Source organism: Pseudopipra pipra, chromosome 4, assembly GCF_036250125.1.
Source record: "Pseudopipra pipra isolate bDixPip1 chromosome 4, bDixPip1.hap1, whole genome shotgun sequence".
Taxonomy (NCBI): Eukaryota; Metazoa; Chordata; class Aves; order Passeriformes; family Pipridae; genus Pseudopipra; species Pseudopipra pipra.
This window is the reverse complement of record NC_087552.1, coordinates 14,039,170-14,060,663: the sequence shown is the minus strand read 5'-3', so window position 1 is coordinate 14,060,663 and position 21,494 is coordinate 14,039,170. Positions and strand designations below refer to the sequence as shown.

At 43.5% G+C, this 21,494-nt stretch overlaps 1 protein-coding gene across 3 annotated transcripts in view; it reads right to left on the bottom strand.

Annotated features, from left to right (window-relative positions):
• Positions 1 to 21,494, bottom strand: part of AFF1 (ALF transcription elongation factor 1) — a 75,330-nt gene that overhangs the window by 38,741 nt on the left and 15,095 nt on the right. For 2 of the 3 annotated variants that reach the window (XM_064651680.1, XM_064651679.1), the window contains exons 2-3: positions 11,995 to 12,115; positions 10,478 to 11,476 (exon numbers count right to left, since the gene is read on the bottom strand). In XM_064651680.1, coding sequence (XP_064507750.1) covers positions 10,478 to 11,476; positions 11,995 to 12,115 — 1,120 coding nt within the window. Of the gene's footprint in view, positions 1 to 10,477; positions 11,477 to 11,994; positions 12,116 to 14,666; positions 14,716 to 21,494 lie in introns of those variants that run through there. The other variant, XM_064651681.1, reaches the window with a different exon arrangement.

Genomic DNA, 21,494 nt, shown 5'->3' with positions numbered 1-21,494 from the left:
GAGACCAACCCTCACCTGGCTACAACCTCCTTTCAGGGAGTTGTAGAGAGTGATGAGGTCTCCCCTGAGCCTCCTCTTCTCCAGGTTGGACAACCCCAGCTCCCTCAGCCTCTCCTCATAGCACTTGTGCTCCAGTCCCTTCACCAGCCTTGTTGCTCTTCTCTGGACCTGCTCCAGCACCTCAATATCCTTCCTGAACTGAGGGGCCCAAAACTGGACACACCACTCCAGGTGTGTCCTCACCAGCACTGAGTACAGGGGAAGAATCACTTCCCTGGTCCTGCTGGCCACACTGTTCCTGATCCAGGCCAGGATGCCATTGGCCTTCTTGGCCACCTGGGCACACCGCTGGCTCATGTTCAGCTTCCTGTCAATCCAAACTCCCAGGTCCCTTTCTACCTGGCTGCTCTTCAGCCACTCTGCCCCCAGCCTGTAGCCTGTAGGTTTACTTGTTCTAAAAAACCAAGCAGGGAATTTTTCTTTCCCCTCCCTCACTGTAAAAGAAAGATGTTGAATGGGGGAGGGCGGTTTGCCTTGGGTGATAGATCCACACAAAAGAACTAACTAGCAGGCCTGCATTCCAAGCTGATGGCCCTCCTAAAAACTGTGGGGAGGGGTGATGAGTTTTTTTTTCTTCTCTCCTCGGAAACGAGACACTTCACTTTTGCTTTAACTCAGGCAAGGTGAGTGTTTGAGGGGTCAGAGGTTCACTCTGTTTTCAGCCTGGTCATCTGGCTGTTTTCTGGCCACTGCTTGCCTCCGTTTTCTTGCGTCCTGTTCTGCCCCCAGCCCGGATCTGCTCGGATTTCATCGGAGAGGTTTGACCCACCTGCAGAGGAACTTTCTGGGGAGGAGATTGCCCTCTCCCTCCTCCACCCTTGTGTTGGCAGGCGCATCGAGTCCCGCCAGCAAGGACAGGAGCAGCCCTGCCAGCATGAGCAGCAACGAGATGGGCAAGTTCTACATCTCCCTCGACGAGGACAGCTCCAGCTCCAACAGTGACGACTTCAGCTACCTGTACTCCACCAAGCCGTCTGCCATGAAGAGCCACTATGCAGACATTGATCCAGAAAACCAAAATTTCTTGCTCGACTCCAATCTTGGAAAGAAGAAATATGAAACTCCGGGTACTACTTCCTTTGGAATGTCAGTATTTAATCTGAGCAATGCTATTCTGGGTCGTGGCATCCTTGGTCTTTCTTTTGCCATGGCTAACGCTGGAATTGCTCTTTTTGTGATACTCCTGCTGTTTGTCTCAATATTTTCTTTGTATTCAGTGCATCTTCTTTTGAAGACTGCCAATGAAGGAGGATCCTCATTGTACGAGCAGTTGGGAATGAAGGCTTTTGGTATGGCTGGAAAACTTGCTGCTTCTGGATCAATTACAATTCAGAACATCGGAGCCTCTTAATTTCGGATTTACAATTGCTTAGAGGGAGGAGTTTGGTCTTCCTCATAACTCATCCTTCCTTAGCAAAACACTTCAGTCTCATTAAACTGAGACGTGCTGGTATTTGTGCAAAAAGTTCCCACAAACCAATGGCAAATACTCAAACCGTTTAAAATACTCAGGGATGTGAGCAGGCAGCTTTATAATTTGTAGCCATATGACGGATTGGGCCCAACACCTTTACATACTGCAATTTATGACCTCTCAGGCAAAGTCTTTACATCACAATAGTTTCGCGTGCAATCCCCAAACTCCTGAAAGCTGGACGAGCATTTCCCTACATGTGCACCACAGAAGGCTCCGAGGAAATGTCTAAGGAAACGTCTAAGGAAAGGGTAGGACATGCCCGAGGGGTTACTGCTACCATAGCAAACAGAAACATAAATACCACACTGCTTCTCCTCTTGCTTTCATTATGGAAACAGGCGCTGTCTTACTGTGGTAACACGAACGCTGTATTAGCACAGAGGGGCAGGAATGGAGCTGACCCTGCTCTGCAGCGCAGCACACCAAGGAGGCAAGGGAGGTCAGCCTGTCCCCTGCACTGGCGAAGCACAGATGATATTCCTTCAGCACATCCAGCCAAGGATTAACAAAGCAAAACTGCAAATAGACAAGCAACGTGACAGCCATGAGCACCTTTAGTAAAACGCTTGCTTCAAGTGAAAACATTTAGGCGGAATATACCACACCTTTCACCTTTAGTGAACAGATGGTGTTCAACCAGGTCTGAATTACAACTTGGTCTGCACAGCAGTGAGCTGACAGGCTGATGAAAGAAACCAAAGTATTCCTTGTATAAGAAGGAGTAGGTTGGCAGGATCCAAATCTGACATGACTTTGCTGTTACATCAAGTCTCCCTACATCTTCTCAAACCATTCTTCATATGCCACTGCTATTCATAATGCAATGTGCACAAGGCATATTTAAAAAAAACAGTGTTTTTCTACCAAGTTAAAAAAAATACAACCTTTAGAAGAAATATATACCACAGTGTTAACACGAAATCGTTCCACACATTGTTTATTTTACAATAGACTTGTAAAAGGTTTTCTGTCACTGTGCCAGTGGGCTCACTCTAGAGACACAGAAAAATACTTGTAAACACATACAGCAGCAGTTAGCCTGAAAAATCATGGGGAAGTGCTCACTCGCTTTCCCTTTGGGGGTGCTTTGTTTATTCAATTCAAAAGTGCCTTAAATCAAACATTTGAATTTAGGCTCTGATTCAAGAGGCATAAGTTCTCTCAAAATTATGCTAATACAGAAACTTAAATTTCTTGACGTCTCCCAAGAAAAGGAAAAAGCAAGTATTGCTATGTTGTCGCTATTCTTTCTAAATTCAAGCAGCAAAATAGAGATCTGAAAACTTTAAGTTGGTTTGTTGGGGGTTTTTTGGTTTTTTAATGGACACATTTTTCTTTTGACTTTGTGAAGCTTAACAAGCCAGCCAAGATAATATTTCTGAGTTTGGCATAATCTAAGCTGTATGCTAATGTATTGAATGGCAATAGTTACTATTTAACTTCAAAGGAAAGTGCACATTTGTACAAGTCACCCAAACTGGAGTTTCTGTAAGTAATGAGAGTTTAGGTCAAGTTTCATAACCGGTTAAAAATTAGTCCACAAGCCAAGTACTATTGAGCTCTATTTCCTTAGCAGCCAAAGCAAACATCACACTTGTTCCTTCCTCCTTTGATTCCAGAAAAGCTCCATCTGAAGAATGGGCAGAAAGGCCAAAGCGATTGAATTCAATATCCTGGAGAAGCAGGTCTCACAGAAAGGCAGTAATGCCTTTTATGAGATGAAGGTAGCTGGGGGGAAGGGAGGGGGCAGAGGACACTTTCCAGCATCAAGCCCTTGTGGTGTCTGAAACAAAGTCATGTCAGCTGCAGTTTGTTTCCCAGGAGGTTGGGTATATGCAAAGGCAGCTGAGCAGACGGCAGAGCCTCCCTGGGAAACGCACCCAGACCTTTTGCTGGGAGCACGATGGACTGCCAAGATCACGTCTCGCACTATTTGCTACACCTGACTGCATGCAAAAAGAGGGCCTCAATATCAAATGACATTTATGAACCATCTGACCAATGGAACAAATTGGCAAGAAAGTGTAGCACTGCTAATGCTGCTTAGAAGAGAAATCGGTGTGTTGAAAAGCAGGTGATCAAAAAGTTAGGAGTATCACCTTTTACAACTGAGAATTAAAATATTCTGCTGCTTAAAACAATAAAGGACTATTTTATTGTTTAAGTAATATACGTTCATCATTGTAAAGATGAAAACTGGCATCTAAATCTTGGGAGGGAAAAGGATGTTAAAGATAATTCAGAGAGCAAACTTGTTAGACACCAGAGAAAATAAAAAAATGAGACCTGAAACTGCAAAGTATGGAATAACCACACAAGGAAACAAGTGGGAGAGGCATAACTGAGAGAAAACAGACTATGTTATGCCAGGGCAAGAATACCACTACTTGCTGAATTCATTTCAAAAACTAAACATATTGGTATGTCAAGCTTTGGCGAGCTCTGGCAATCTTATGCCCTACCAGGGAAGATCAGGAAGCCCTTCTGTGATGCAGGACTGTACTAGCTCACACAAACAGCAGGGAAATTTTTCTCCCCTCAAGGCTCCTTGAAAACCAGAGAGCTGACCAATACTTGAATGTAGCACCTTCTTGCTGCAGCACTGTATGGGGCAAGAGTGCTATGATCAGTGCCCAAGAAGCAGGAGCAGTACCACCAGACTTGTCATAACTGACATCACCGTGCTGATGCAGACAATTCCTATGGAGCATCCCTAAGCTGCAAAATGCCACTTCCACTGAGGTTCACTGGTAGCCAGTGAAAACTCCCATGAAGTAAGAAATACAACACAAAGCACGTGCTAACCATTTCCCTTCACTCAAACAATGCAAAGAATCAGATCAAAGACCAGAGGTGCTCAAAATAGCATTAGGAGATTATTAATGCAAAGACCAATGTAAGACGACAAATCTGTGTTTCAATCCTGAAAGTACATGTCTTGAACAAGACACCATGAGTCTACTGCCAGAATAATTCAGAGGCTTGAAATGGGCAGATTCACTCTCTGAGGAAACATCTCCAGTGGCATTCAGGACCACCAGAGGAAAGACCTCCAGGCTGCCACTTAGCTATGAAGTGCTGCTTGGCCAGGGAGGAGCACAACCACGGACAGATGTTTTAAGACTCGCCTTGTTTATAAGATCTTTCATCCTTCAATAACTAGAGAAGTTAACTCCATTTACATGAGGCAGCCTGCAATTACAAGACTCACTGGAAACAGCCCCTTCTCCCTACCAGCCCATCCTTCAGCGACCTGCTCCCAGTCAGACGTGAAAGCCGGACCCCGACAAGGCCCCCACTGGCCCTCACGGTGCTCGGCGCCTGCCTGGGTTTCACCTCCTCCCGCCGAAGCCAACTCCTGACACCGCCCTGGCACAGGCGGCTCAGTGCCACGTCTGCCTGGTGCACTTACCTCCGTGAACATGTCTTGCTGCCCTCCTACATGGCAGGGGAGATTTCCTGTTTTCATACATTCCCTTGTCAGCCCTAATCAGTGTCAATAGGTTATGGTGTCTTTTGTGCTGGCGGCGTCAGCCCTGACAGGAAAGAACTTTTAATCTCTTCCCTCGCGCCGAGCCATGAGAAGCTGCAAGTGCTCCCAGGCATAACTCCCTTGGCTCCTCTCCGAAAAATGCTCTCTCAAGCACTCTGTTGCTTAGCAATATTTGCCTTCCCCCTGTACAGTTCAAATTGGCAACATCTGTCCCTTTGGCACTTTCCACTTGTGCAAGAAGCAGTGCGGAGAGTTTCAAAAATCTACAAACAGGTTGGTGGAGGATGTTTCGTGTGAGCTATTAGAGCTGCTTTGGCATTTTATTGCTGGTTTATTTCCAGCCTGGATAAAATGCGTGGCTCCTTCCAAAGGAGAGGCACACAAGGGAAAAACCTCCTTTGCATCCAATGGGATTTACCTATTAAATCAAATAAAACAAGTAGCTTTTTCTGTTTACATAACTACACCTGCATGCTCTAGTTTGGTTTAGACAAAAAACAAACCGAACGAAACACAGCACTGCCATACAATTCTCTCCTGTCACCTGGGATTGACTGTGATTTCTCTTAAGATACTGCATGCACATCAAGTGACAGAAAACAAGAGGAGCCAGAATCTGTTCATGTATCTAAAAATGCAAAAGCTGTGTGCAATCCTGACCTCATAACCTCTGTCAACCCCTAAACTGTCTGTAGTCTATGCAACCACCCCAAGGAGCAGTGACCAGGGTCATTGCCTCTGGATGTATCTGCAACCCAGCTGCTACAGAGACTGAGGGGAAAAACGGCTTTCACTTCTGAGAGCCAAAAAGGACCATGGAGAAGACTCAAGTAAAAGGATACGTCTTTGGGTGCTTGGTATTACAACAAGCAGCAGAGAATCCCACAGTTAACCTTTCTCTGATTGCAATTCATTTCAGCTCACACTTACCACAATGCCCAAGGGTTCTGAGAAAGGCCTCGGACTGCACAGCTTTGGATATTTACATACAAGTTGTTAGGGACGTTTACTGAAAATCAGATAGCTCAGTTTCAGCCCTTATAGTGAAGTTGAGGTTTACTTTTTCTGGTTTTTAACTTTTCTTAACCAAAACAGTCAGAAAAAGTAACAATTCTCATTCACGTTTGATCTGCTTTAAGTCGCACACCAACAAAGAGACAAATTAATGCTTGTGGTGAAGCATGGAAACCTCCAATCACATAAGGCTCTTCTGATTATAAAAAGGGTAGAAGGGGAGACACAGAAGTAACATCTTGTTACCTGTCTTGGTGCAAAGCAAGGAAAAAAAATAAATCAGAAAAAGGAATACAGAGGGGAGAGGGGGGAAAAAAGCACAATCTCCCTTCTACTCAGTAAATGAGAAATATACATGAGGTATAATATACATGGTAGAAAGATAACAACAGATTAATATTAAATACTGTGTATTCATTATGTAAGGCCAAGAGTGCTATATATTTGTCTTTAAAGATTTTCATTTCAAAAGGATGCTGGATTGAAACAATATATTTATTTCTACCCTACAGGGTTCACCTGTCTGACAACTCCTGCCAGTAGAAAAGCTCAGTTGCCATGGAGAGAAGTCAGTGAAAAATTACTTACTAGAATGGACTTTTTATATTTGTCATCCAAACTTCTTTGTAGATATTTAGTCATTACATATACTATATAACAACCATGTTTTAAGGGGTGACCATTCATAAATGTTTACTGAGGGGAACAGAGCTCAAATGACAGCAATCCCAGTTTGAACACAAAGATCTTTGTGTGTACCCTATGCTTCAAGGATAATACAGTGTAACCAAAAAGACTTAACACATCTGGGCCTCTTCATTGTTGCTTCTTTTTGTCGTTTTCGTACTTTAAATTGGCTGTTTCCCTATTTGCTTCCTGGTTCACAGGCAGGAGAGTCCAGTGAGGCCTCATTACATGAGGTAAAAAGAGCTATGCCCTAACATTTACAAAATTGCCAGGAAAACAAAGCCAAACCTTCAGTGGGCATCAAGGGCTGTACATTTCTCCAGACACTCTGCCCTTAATAATACTTGAGGATTTACAAACATCTCTCTCAAAGGAGCCTCACTGCTTCTTGGCCCTGCTGTCAAGCCAATTCCCTTTCACACATCACAGACCGTGTCAATGGAGGAAATACAAGGGTCTCTGTTGCTGCTGCAGGTCTCCTAAAGACATGAGAAGAGAGAATGGCTTTAAAAGCATCGTTGTTTAGGTGCTGGGGGAAGAGGTAAAACCTGGCACATGAAGACAAGGGGTATATGTAAGCTTCTTCATGTGTGCTATATTTTTTAAGGCTCACAATAAATTTGGAAAGATGCCTTAAAGAGACTGGGATGGCATTTGAAAGTGAAGGTTTTGATTTAGGAAAGAGCAGAAAGGGCTGTTCAGTTTCTTTATGCAAATGTGACGTGAGTCACTGCATGGTTATCCTCTGTGGATTAATTCACTCTACAGTGGAACTGTGTGTCTATTTGGGCTGGAAGGCTTAACTTTTCAGTGTTCCCATGAGCAGAAGCTGTCCATAACGTATTCACAGCTGCAGGTGAAACAAGCCTCAGAAATTCAATTAGCCAACATATGTGGTTGAGGAAATGGCTTTCTTAAGTCATGTCAAGGGAGATGATGGGAAGAACCATATTTGGCATGTGGCTGTTCAGTAAACTGGGGCAAAACAGTTTAAATAAAATGTGTAAAGCCATGCTCCCAGTTGCTGGGAGGAGGAGAGAAGAACAGCAGAATTTCTGCTAGTCTAGACCTATTCACTGTCAGGGTCATTGCAGAGCAGGAGCCTCCTGGCAGCTTCTGTTTCACCAAAAACTAAACAGGACGACCTTTCAGCCAAAGGACCCCCAGTCAGCATTCTCAAGATCCTTTCTTTGGGTGAATCTTTCACCTGTGTGCAGCAGCCCTCACGGGATGTTTCCTAAAAGCAAACCAGCCCAGCCCTGCTCCCCAGTCACCACCCCTGAACTGTACATGCAGCACACAGGGCACACTGCCAGGGCTGCAACCTCACTGTTTCTTCCTCCTCCCTCTCCAGGCTTCAGCACTGGAGGGACTGTATTATCAAATAGATGTTGATCATTAAGACCAAACAGAAGTAAGCAAATGTGACAATGAAAAGACTGAAATAAGCAGAAAATGAAGTAATGAATTTTTCACAAGGGCTTACAGAGCCATTATCCAAAATGCCTATGCACAGAAAACTGTCAGGGGCCACAGCCTAAAGATCCCTAGATCAAAGCAGTATCATTCAGCATATCCACAAAAAGGTTCATCTATCTGCTTCAAAATGGACTAGGCATATAATTAAATACAGGTTCCTGGGTTGCGCAAAAACTTTTTTTGTATTATCTTCAATTCCCTTTTTATTCTGTTCTTACTTTGCCACAGATCTAACAGAAGGAGCAAGAGTAATGCTACTCATGCACTGGCAGCTGTAGAATTTTCATGGGCATTTGGCCTCAGACTCATGTGCTCAATGGAAAGTGAGAAAGAAGTTTCATTCAGCACACAACATCGTAGCTAACATCATCCTAATGAAATTCATGTTAAATCAGAGATACATGAGATGACAGGAGAAGTATGGGAAAAGAGAAACAGACAATAATGCAGATGAGACAATAAGATAATACAGAAGATGATGCCCTGCACTGGTTCACTTCTCCCCCCGGAGTAAAATATCTGGTCAGGCAAATAAGGAAATGCAGACCTCGGTGAACTTCCTGTTTTGAGCTGTGATGTGCAATGCCAAACCTATCTGGAAGCAAATAAAATCTCTCAGCATGAAAAAAAAAAATAACTTCTCAACTATGTAGTTTTGATCATTTCCTCTCATTTTCCACAAGATATTGCCTACAGCCCTTTGTAGCAGATCCACACCCTTTTCCATGAAAAGCAGACTTCACCCACACTCTTCCTTTTCATTACAAAGGTGGCAAAAGACAATTTGAAAACTATCTTTGTAGCTCTTCTGGCCCAGCTGCTTTAGGTCAGCATTGTGGGATCCCATATCCCATAGGGCATAGCAATAATCTCAATGCTGAAGGACGAGCAGAGTAAAACCCCCCAAAAATACCAGGGAACCAACTGCCCTTGAGCTCATGGGAGGCCAAGCCACAAGGCAGGCAGGGTCAGTGTGCTGGTCCCTTGGCACAGCTCACACTGGGCTTCAAAGGGCACAGGAAAAAGAGCTGTGTTTGCTGGACAGCATATGTACATCAGCACTGCTCCTCCTCTCCCACTGCTTTACCAGTCAAGGCTTCTGCCTCCATCACACAGGACAATATCAGAGAGGTGGTCTTGGGGTCAGCAAAAACAAATGGAGTACAGTAAGCAATCTTGCTGTACCAAAATAATTATAAAGGAAAGAAGCACGTCTTAACTTTCTGGTTAAGAAGGAATTATAGTTCCAGATATCCCTTTCCCCTCATGTTTCCTAATAGTCTCCTAAACAATACACCTGCTCCTAGTGAAACTACAGGACTTCCCAGCAGGGCCCAAACTTAAAAATGTAGGTGACAAATGCTTTTGGAAATCTTCAGAAAAGCCTTCCCAACCACTCTGTCCACTGCCCTTTTCTTTTTCTCTCAAGCGAAAGCCACAACAGACTAATCAAACACAGCTCAACTATGCCAGTCTCTGCCACTCACTGCCCATAACCTCTAATCAACTCAAGGTACAAAAAAAAAAAAAATTTTAAAAAATAGCATCTTCTCCAAAGTTTTCTTCCCTCTGTCAAGCACATTTAAATAGTACAACAGCAACAGTGATGTGTTTTGAACTGCATCTATTGATCTGCAAACCCTGTCCTCAGCCTTGCTGTACCAACTGAAATGGCTCAACCTGGAAAAGAGCAATTCATACTTTCCCATTGGTCTACAAGTGAAATCTTACGAACTTACTGAGGAGAATCCTGTGGTGTTCACAGTCCCAGGTGACTGCAGACCTTGCTGCACTGTTTCCTGTCCCAATATTCAGTGAGGATTTGGGGCCTCCACCCACTGGGACTCAGATTGAGTACTGACACTCTGCATGTACTAACTGCATCGCCACTTGACCTTCTCACTGCATCATTTCCCCCTTCTTTTTCAACAAGCCTTAGAGGAAAACAAAAATCATAGTCACAGAAGCAGTCTCTCGAACCATAAAACCTGCTGCAGCCTCACTGAGAAAATGGAAGAATCCACTGAAGAATCATGGAAAGCAATGGAAAAATCCACTGAAGAATCATGGAAAGCATTGTTTCCACCATCCAAACAGGATGCTATCTCACCCAGTTCATCAAAAGCCAACCTCAAAATGCACCTTCTAAACAGGGTCATGCACGTACAGCTGTCATTGCTTCTGGCAGTTGCTGCTGTTCAACAACCTGTTCTCCCAGAGCTGAAGTTATCCTGCTGGCAACAGAGACCCCCAACAACTGCACTTACCTCTACAGGCTTTGAAGGGGTCTCCAATTTGGATAGTTCAGCTTTGGCTTTTGCCTTCAAATCTGAGATATCTTCATTGGGTTCTTCCTTGGGCTCAGAAGGGGTTTCCAATTTGGATAATTCAGCTTTGACTTTTGCCTTCAAATCCAAGAGATCTTCATTAGGTCCTTCGTGGTATTCCTCCATGAGCGGTTTGAGCTCCAGGGATTCAAATGGTGCCTGATCTTGGCCATCCATGGGTCTGACATAGGCAGTTGGTTTCTGCTGCATTGCACTGGCTTTTGATGTCAAAGATGGGGGGAAAGTCTGAGAGGAAGGCTGAGCAGTGCTGGTCAAGGTAACGGCTGAGCTGTCCCGACTTTCCTTCTCCTGTGATCCTGTCACTAGGTCCTGAGATGATTTTGTTTGACTGTAAGTCGGCCCATGACTTTTGCTGCTGTTCTGTGACCTGGAATTGATATGCTGGCTGGAATGTAGAGGTGACAGGGGTGCCACTGGAGAAGACAACAAACATGGCAGTAATGGGGAAAGTGGCAAAGGGGAGGCCTGCAGTTCATGAGCACGACCTTCACAATCCCCAGGCTTGTCATTCTGACTGTGCTGAAAACCTGCCTGACTTTCCCGGCCACCACGATTGCGTCCTTGACCTTGGCTCCCACTGTTGGATAAGCTGCGACTCTTGGTGTGCAAACCTGAAGCTGGTTCTGTTCCTGATTGTGCCTTTTGGTAGTGAATGGAGTGGCTTGGAGGTCGAGGTGCTACAACCATAGGTCCCACGGGTGGACGGCGGGGCGGGTGCTGGAATGAAGATGGTAATGTATGGCTGGTCTTTCCAGGAAAGTATGGGTAATCAGGCTGTCCTGGTGGGATCAGAGGAACAACGCTTTTCGGAATTCCTATGAGATTCTGACAGGATTTGTTGCTCATGAACTCCTTGACCTCCTCATAATTGCCCAGCATGTTCTGAATTCGGCTTGACAACTCATCTTCTTTATTAGTCTGCAACAGAAGAACAAAGAGGTGAAAATTTCAAAAACACCCCAAGAGATCCAGCTCAAGAAGAGACAGTTCTTCAGGATCTTAACTTAATCACTGTACATCACCACGAGTGAAGTTAGGCAAGCTTATCTTGATCCTGTAAATCTCTCCAAAGCAAATAGGACTCCTGTAGCCACTATCAATTATTCCAAGTCAAGCTTGCAGGTGCACCTGCAGCCTTCAGGAACACTAACATCAGATCCATTTTTTATAAGCACATCTGAAGACAGACAGGCAGCCAAGCTGCTCCTGAGCACTCTCCCTCAAAGGAGGCCAACCCCAAGTCCATCGTGCTCTTGCACAGCCAGCAGAGCTTTAAGCACATACTCTGAGGAACTGAAGTTCAGTAGATGGGAAGATGCTGTATTTGCCTGTACCATGCTCAAGTCTGCTACACCCCATGCAGAAGACACAGCTCTCCTCTTCCCCCTCAACCCTTCTTCCTCCTCTCCTTCCACCCCATGCCCCCCTACTATTACCTTGTAGGGTTCTGCAAAGAGAGGAATCTTCTTTGAGAACTGGTCTTTCTTCTCTAGAACCTCCTGACTCCGTCTCTCTCTCTCTCGAATACGTAGCAAGTTTCTGTCCTCGTTGCACAAGCTTTAGGAAGGAAAGAAAGAAAGGATGACTAACACTGTACACTAGTGTTATCAACAAGTGCCTACTTTGTGCAGAAACCCTGGTTTTCAGACAACGGTATACGTCCAGAATGAAAGTAATTTTGTAATTCACAGAGGGGTTACAGCTGACAAATCAGTTATGTCAAGTATTTGCTGCACAACACAGTAATGTGACACACAAGGTACAGCATGCATCCTTCTCAGTGATTTCTTCTCTTGATAGCATCCTTCGAGAAGAAGAACTATCTACCCATTTAATTGTGAAACAAATTGAGTCAATGGGCATGATAAGCACATGAGCTGGCAGATCCGCTTGCAATGATTGATGTGAAAAAACCACCATTCCTGTTTTCCTTCAGACTTTTACCCTAATTCATCATCCAAGAGTAAAAGAGAATCCACTATTTTGAAGGTGTTGCCACTTTCAAAGATTGAGTTTTGCCTACTCGACAAAAAACAAGGCAATACAACTTGGCAATGTACAGGCTCAAAAACTCACTCTCCACTTCACATGGACATCTGGAAAGCTGCTTACCTAGAAAGCCATGTACTTGCATTTAAAGCGATCATGTAAACTTATTTAGAAAAAAGGTATCAGAAATTCAGAAAACACAAGGTCAAACCCCCCTGTTCCTTCTCAGCCACATCTGCATGCACTCAATTCCACCAGCCCCACATCAGAACACCAATAAAGCCGTGTCACGTGCGCAGCAGAATGACTTGATGAAAAACCAGATCCTTTCAACTACACCTTGTCTTTAAAATACTACTGCAAACCACAAGAATCTCTTGGTCTAATCTTTATAGACACTGGGGAAGAAAAAGCACACAGGCATAGTGGATGCAGGTATCTCTCTCGTCTCCTATGTCTACTCCACTGCACAGTCTACTGTATACACACAATTCCAATATTATTCTTCATACACTTATCTTCTCAAGTGCCCGAGTTTGCAAGTGAAGAGCCTTGTCTTCCCCACCAGCGACATTTTCCCAAATACCACACCAATAATCAGCTCCTGAAAACTTGATCATCCCTAAAGGAAAGGCAGAGGACTGGCTTTGCTGTAGCAGTTAACCAAGAGGTCTGACTGCTACAGAGGGGGTTTCCTGATCAATGGGAGCTCTGGAAAAAGATGCTGTCTGATGGTAAATTTCTATATATGGAACTGCAACCAGGATGTACTTGTACCACTAAAACAGAAAAACATATTCAGGGGTTAGATTGTTCACATTTAACATAGTTTCCAACTTTGCTAATGCTGAACTGTTTCCAAATATAGCAAAACAGAAGTGTACAGTAAGATCCATGTACCCACTTCTGCAAACAATGCAAACTATTTAAAAAAATCTACAATAAAACCGAAACAAAACAGAAAAGGAACAAACAAAAAAAATCCCAAACAGGAATCACAGACCATTGCTTCAGTCAATACACATAATCCTTCTGTTACAAACTATGTAATAGAAGCATTTCCCCTCTGCATCTGATGTCATTTTGCATGTGAGCAATTTCCTATCTATAAGCAGTTAGTTGGTCGGTTGCCCTGTGTGTGCCAGGAAAGCTTTGTGCAGTCAGGTGTGGGAGATGCCAACCACAGAAGACAAAAACTTAGGAGGAATTATAAGGCAAAATAGAAGCAATCTTGGCTGTATCTACTACTGTATGCTTGCAAAAGATTTTTTAAGTGAATGCATTTTTTTAAGTGAAAGCCAGGCCACATATTATGACCCTGAAAATTGCCTTCTACTTGAACAGTGTCCTACGTCCATGTGGATTATGGATGTCCTTCTATTTCTAGGCTGGCAAGCATCCAAATTCAGAGCAATCAAGCTGTTTTGCTCAGGGGTTCTGATCACGTTCAAACAAAAGGAAAACCCTAAACCACTTGAGCTTCTTGCAACGATAATATTTACAGTGAGAAGTAGCCCTGTTTCCTATACATACTCCAACACTGAATGTAAAACAACTTGCATGCCTCTTGCTGCAAAAACAGCAGCTGTAATACCTCTAAAGGCCTTTTCTTTCCCTGAACCTTCCTTGACCCCAAGCTGTCTTCCCAGCAATAAATTCTTTCTAAAGAGTGTGCGAAGGGAGAGAGAGGGGAGGGACAGAGGCAAGGGGAAGGGACACCGCTTTTTTGCCATAATGCCAGTTCCTGCAGGTTTAAGCGAAGACAAAGGTGCCTGTTCCAGAGCAGCCTGGTGGACATGGGTGCTCACACACACACAGGACTACAGGGCACTGCTTGGCAAGGTTAGTCATGCCTTGGTACCACTGCAGACCACCTCATGCCCTCACAGTGACTAGCGGCCCAGGCTGCTGGCCATGCACAGCTGGCTGCCCGTGCAGCCAGGAGAGGGGTCATTCCCCTCCCCTTTCCTGTTCAGGTTCCTCATCCACCCTCTGCCTCCCTGTCTGAATTGGATCAAAGCTATTTTTGTTCCATAGTTTCCTCCAGCTTCATTGAACAGAAGGAGCTGCAGTTTCAAAAGCAGAAGGATAAGGGAAGAAACAGTGAGTAGCTACTGACTTGATCATGCAGCTGAGATCAGCAGCCCTCCCTCCTTTAATTTACAGACTGACTACTTTCAGGTAGACCTTAAACTACCTGAAAACAAGAGCTAAAACTCATTTCAGTTCCATTTTGTCATGTAGGTGCCATGTTTCCACGCATGCTGTCTCATCTCATACTTCAGGGGCTTTTATTTTTAAAAAAAATAGGTTGTGTTGCACTAGATGGCATTCCGAATTCAGAGCAGAAGAGTCTGCTGTCTACTGAAATGCCCACTTCTTTAATATAAGCCTGTCAATATCCTACTCTCAGCACCTGTGGAAACACCATTCCTGCCCACCATTAACCCAGCCATTGAGGGCATTTGTCAACATGCTCTTCAAAGATTTTGAAATCCTGGGCTACAGTGCAACTCGTAACACTGAACGGCTGCCCTAAGGTCAGCGTTAGGAAGCCAGGCAGAAAGCCTTGGAGAACCACGGTCAGCTCAGGCCCTGCAGGGACCTGTGCCAAGAGGAGAGGAGGTCTCCATGACCAGCCAGGCGCCAGCAGAGGAAACCCGTGCAGAGACATCGCCTGCTCGGCTCCAGCAAGCCATCCCTTGCGCAGGCACAGACAGAGCCCCAACCCCCCTACTGACAAAGCTGCAGGGCAAACCCCAGCTTCTCTTCTTCAGGAACCTCTCCAGACTAGCCACTTTGATATTTAGGCTTTCCTAGAATGGGATCTCAGAAAACCTCAAAACCTAATAACCAAACCCACCCCCAAACTCATACTTACCGATTTGCAAAAATGCCTTGGGAAACCAGACCTTGAGGCTTAGCACCAACACACAAAGCACATTGGAGCCTGGGAGCTAGGGGACACATGCACAAAACTCCTCTACAGCAAAAGAAACCCCAGATCATGCCTTGCTACAGACTGAAACAGTAAAATACTCCTAGGCTGTAATAAAGAAATTTGGTTCAGAAAGTTCAGCAAAGCACGCAGTCTGACCCACATCATCATCCAGACTTGGGTCTGTAACAGAAGCCATGAGAATATCAGTGTGCTCTGAAATCACTCTCAGTGACATGCCAGTCCTTACTACAGAGTTTCAAATGCTGCTATGTGACAATCCAGCCCATGACAACATTTTCAAAAAATAGACTGGTGCAGGAAGAAATTCTGCCTCTCCTGTCCTGTGTGTTCTCCACATGAAAACAAAATGAAAATAAAAATCTGCTTTAATTGTAAAGATCTAGTGCTGCCAAAAGGAATTATCCAGGAGCAAGGAAGGGGGGTGGAGAAAGGCTACAAAGCAAATACACAAACACACTCACTTCCTTCTCAACGCACAGAACCTTTTCCTCTGAAACAGAGACAACATTTGAGTACAACTGCAGGAAATCACAAATTTATTGAAACTGTTTTGTCATTAAAATTGATTCATTTTTTATCATGAGAAACTGCTGATCCACACTTCTCATGACTGAGAGACGTATTCTTGTTTAAGGCAAGACATATTGTCCCCAAAACCAGTTAAACAGAAATCATGGATGCACCGTAACAGCCTCGCCGCAGCATCCCAATTCTGCTGCTCTTACAGTCTCCATGGAAGAATGGCCACCAATTTATATAGCCTACAAATCTACAAAGATTAAATTTTCAGCCTATCAGCTTGAAAAGAAGCATGTATAATGGCATGGCACAGAAAGTTACTGAGCATCACAACTGTGCTCAGCTCTCACACTGTATCACCTGAGCAGTGAGCCTGACAGTGACAAAGACAAGCAGATGAAAGGACATTACAGTTAATACCAAACAGCATAAAAAATGTGTTGCCCCAACCTTTGCTTCCTTTCCTTTATGGAAACATTGTCAAGTTGTGACTTGCTAAATTTTTAAAATTTGTTTCACATCAAACACTATTTCGCAGAAGATACACAGATTGAACATACACAAATGATAAAATAGAAACATAAGGCAGAAGTGCAACAGATGGTACAGTTAGTCAATTATTTTCTGCATCATCATCGATCAGCCTTAGTAGATGCTTCTCAAAAATAAACATCTTTACACTGAAGAAATATGAATTGAATTTGCTTGCCAAGATTTTGCTTCCTCTAGCTCCTTTAACTCATCGAGTCTATCCAGTCCTGACTATTGACTGTATAAGAGCAGCATTAGACCCACTGAGCAAGAGATCAAGGCCTCACAGCCCACCTGTTTATCCACAATGATTGAAAAATACCTCCAGTCAAATATTTTTCATCACAAGTAACGTTCCAAGAAAATGCAGCACTGTTGCAACCTTTCCTTCAAAGCATATGGAAAAATGATCCTGAATACACCTCTTCCTATGTTTTAAATACACAGACCTCTAGGTTACACCAAAAAATTGAAGTAGAGGAGGCTAGGATGTTACAACAGGCTGAAGGGAATTGCCAGTTTGCTTAAGTAGAAGCTAAGTTAGCTTTTGCTAGAAAAAAAAAAAAGCAGCTCTACTTTTGTAACATTAATCATCTTCTCACTCGGCCTCTCCTATGGTAATCTTTGGGTTCAAATTCTTATTTATTTGTTTCCTACCACTGTTGCCAAGTTTAAAATTATATTCATTACTCAGCCATTAAAAGGTTTTTGCTTCCTTTCAGCATCAATAGGCCTTTCATCTTCAAGCAGTTCCCAGAAGTAAGCCCAAACGTTTCCTGAGAAGAACTGAGTCCCTGCAGCGCCCAGTGACTTTGGCAGGAATTGGGAACTCTCAGATGTTCTTCAAACATGACAAATCCTTCACAGACTTCTACCTAAAAACCCTGAACAGCTATGCACTTGAAAACACACCCCAAGATTTCTCAGCCTATGGTCCACAAACCACTGAGGTCTCAAAAGAGCAAAAAGACTTTTCTAAAGATGCAAATAATTGACAGTAGCATGTCTCCTTTATGTCATTAAAGTAGGCACCTTTATGCCTACTCAAAAAAGGCAAAAAAGTGAAAAGTTTACGACTTTTACTTTACCTCATGACCTGAAATGTTTAAAAGCTATCTTTTACTTAGTTGTAAATAAGAGCCGATATAGCAATATCATACTAAACAGGCTTTTGATTGCCAGAGGCAGGAAAGCCTCATGATGAGTAAGAAACACAAATGGCCCCCTCCCCAAGTGGTGAGCCCCCAAGAGGTCAGAATACAGCACACAAACAGTCTGTTAGCAGAAAGATGCTCCTAGTAAAAAGCAGGAGCTCATGCTGATGTCCAGCCTCACTTAACAGTAACTTAGAAAATGTGGAAAAACATAACAATTATACAGCACTTCAGTCTGTTGCCGTAGCTGAAGCACCTGAACAAACCAAATGGTAGTTTCTTCACTTTTGATGCTGCAGAAATGAAGTTTAAAGAAACCCAGGCTTTCAGCCCCTCCCCATGTACCTTGACGTTAATAGAATGTTGTCAGAAAAGGTGTTAATTATAAGTTAGACGGAGAACAGGAAAGCTGTCATTCTCCATCTAAATGCAAATATACTAGGAGGGCTTTTAAGAAGGTGTGATTGTGTGAAGTGTAATTACAAGGAAAGCAGACAAGGAGTTGATGAATTTAAGGCTTTGTTTGTTCTAAATGTGGCAGGCAAAGGAGGAAATGTGAAAAATTTAAATCACCAGGTATGTGCAATGAAAAATCCTGACCACTTTGCCTTTTAGAGGCAAGGAGTTCTGTATACAGCAGGCACACATCTCCAGATTTCCCTGAGCCAAGTGACTGGTCTGACTGCCTTTCAGCCATGAAGGCATGCATATGTGTCTTTTTGGGTAGGTGAGTAAAGACCTAGTGCTCTTTCAGTAACTGGGTATGCATAGAAAGATTCAAAGCTGCTGGCCCTTGTCTGCAGCACTGACGGTGCAGCTCTGGAAGAGCGGTGTAGGATGGAACCTGAGTGCAGGACTAGTTCCCCAGGTTTGGAGAGCCCCCTCACAGCTGCACACCAAGCAGCCTTGATTGCAGTGACTCAACCGTGACAAGACTGAGCTTGCATATGAGCAGTTTTTGCAGGCAAGAGGAGCCCATCCACATATCTTCTCACTTCATCAGCAAGAATCAAAAAGTTGGCCTCGTCAGGACACACATGGACACTTGCTCGAATGACTGGGTTTACTTTGCAGTGGTGACAGTGAAAAACGAGTTATTCTAAACTTCACTCTCTCTGTCAAAATGGGAGGCTTCGGTCTGCCACTAACACAGCTAAACTCCTCTGCTGCACAGCTGAGCAAACATTTTCACACAGCCCCAAGCGCCTCCAGAGGTGCTCCCACAGAGAGCTCCCAGACCCAGGACCAATCTGGTGAAGCTCAGCTGGTACACACAGATCCCTCTGACAGCATGCTACATCCTGGCTTTGTCTGAGAACCCATTTGTATGGAGAAGCGGCATTCCCTGCTGAGCAGATCCTGCTCGGACAGAGTGGGGACTCTGAGTCACCCACGATTCCCTCAGAAGTGACCTTTTCTTGTTTTTATGGATTTAAAGGTCAGACACAGTCACACAATGTCTCATCAACAAAATGCAACCTTGCATTATTCCTGACTCTCCACAGGGCAGGCACAGGCATGCTGGCAGCAGGGTAACAAGCCCTGTGCCAGCTGCTGCTGCAGTAAGTCTTCCAGCAGCACATACCCTGCCTCTGCAGCACCAGGAGCTTGCTGCAAGGTGGATTTTTCTCCCCTTGATGAAAATGTAGGTAAAGCATTTGGTGACTGCTATGAACTAAGCATGCAGACATGAACTCACATGTGGCCATGTTAGAGCAGCACAGTGGCAATTTGTTTGGATAAGTCAGTGTTCAGACAGTACGAAGGCAGCAAGAAAAATTAAGGTGAGTAGACCCATTAGAGACTCAATTTAACACCTTCTGCTCTTCACCAAGATAAAAGAACCTGGAGCAACTCTCACTACTTGGGAATGGACTGCCCTGCATTATACCCTCCCACAGTGTTTCTTCCTCTTGATTATCTACATGTCACTCACAATGAAACCATCCTGCATTTCTCCTGGCTGCTTAAGTCAGCCTGAGATATGTAAATAAATTTAACTCAAGTATTGGTTTACAAACCCCAGCTCAGGAAGATTATGTGACTGAAGTAAAACCAGTGGAAGAGTGCCAAAACTCAAGCTTTGTTAAGCCTGGCTGGATCCTCCAGCACTCTGCACTTCAGTGCACTGCTTCAGCTATTATCTCTATGCCAAATCTTTCTGTTATGGCTCTTTAAATCAGTTATATGAACACAGAAACAGGGTAACTACTACGTGGTGAGCAGCAAGCCTTTCAGAGCAGGGACACCCTTTCACTGCATCTACATGTTTTATCAGCTCACCCACCACTAGCAAAATATTACTGTTTCCAACACTGACAAGGCATACTCGAACAGTCAGAAGTGGTTATCAACTGCTGCTCAATCAGTCTGAAGGCTTTCTTCAGTGAAGTGGTGCATGAAATCTCCCACCGTACCCATCTGCCTCTGAATTCCTCATCTCAATGGCAGAAATCCAGCACCTGGGATGAACTGTTGTAGGCTTGCCTGGGAAAACGAATAGGGTACAACTTACATTCTACCTTACATAAAACCTATCCTACCTGCTCATTTGCTTTTGCCTTGAAATACGTCTTTTTTTTTGTTGAGTACAATTAATTTACTGATAATAGGTTTAAAGGCAACAAGAGAACTGCATTCACAGTTGTAAGCTACAAAAAGAGGAATGTAAAGATGAAGTCAGGTTTCTATTTCTTTAATGTATGCTTCAAAAGAAGCATCCTTTACTGGCAAACTTTGGAGATCTGAGAGTTTAGGTAAAAAGGCTATTGCAAGCTAGTACTGTTTGAAAAAGAGCCTAATAATTAAGGGATCAGGAAAAAAAAAATTTACCTTTAATATTAACTTCCCAAACCTATTTTAATTCATTTATTTTAACACAATTACAAGATTTTGATTCACACACATATTTCCATCTTACTGATTATAGGAAATAAAACCGTGGTTGCTTAGACCTACTGTTCCTCCACACCAAGTGTCCAAATATTTTATTCCTGACCTAGCACAGAAGTACTCAGTAAAGCAGTCCAATGGTTCCCTTCAACTCAGTTACTGTTTCTACAGGATTCTCATAAAAATAAGCCTTCCAAAGAATTCTCTCAGTAAAAAGGGTTAAGATAAAAAGTAGCTTACAGAAATGTAAAAAAAGAAAAAAACCCCAGGTGATATCAGCTGTTAAATTTCAGAAAAACACCAGTGTTTAATTTTCCATGTGAAATCATTTTGCAAGTTAAATCAAGGATTCAAGTCCTATAATGTATTTTACTACCTCAGTTTTTGGGAGTATACTGAAATGCTTATTTCAGGTGCAAAAAGTCAAATGCCATAAATTTTCTACTTTAGGACTACATTAAAATTATTCAAGTGGATGTGCTTTTTGTCCATTGATTTTATAGAACTTCTTAAATGCTTTTTAACAAACTCCAGTATTATTGTTCTCCACTACATCAAAGAAGAATTTTAACAAGATATATAATTAGTAAAAGAAAAACTGAAATGTTTAATGAGCAGCTGCTTTGTGAGTCTGCATTTTAAACATCTTCTCACACAATACTTCTCTCATAGCTGAATTTCCTGTACATCCAGCCACGTGAACATGTCACTGGTTTTCTGCAGGAGCCTGCTATCAGCTGACCTTGTCCATGCTCTGCCAAGCAGCTCCTAAGTCCATCAGTCACATTGCATGTCATCCACAGGTGCCACAACATACATCTATTGCCATATTCTCCTTTCACACGCAGCTCAACTTAGCACCATTTCTCCAGCAAGAGCCCCTGCACAC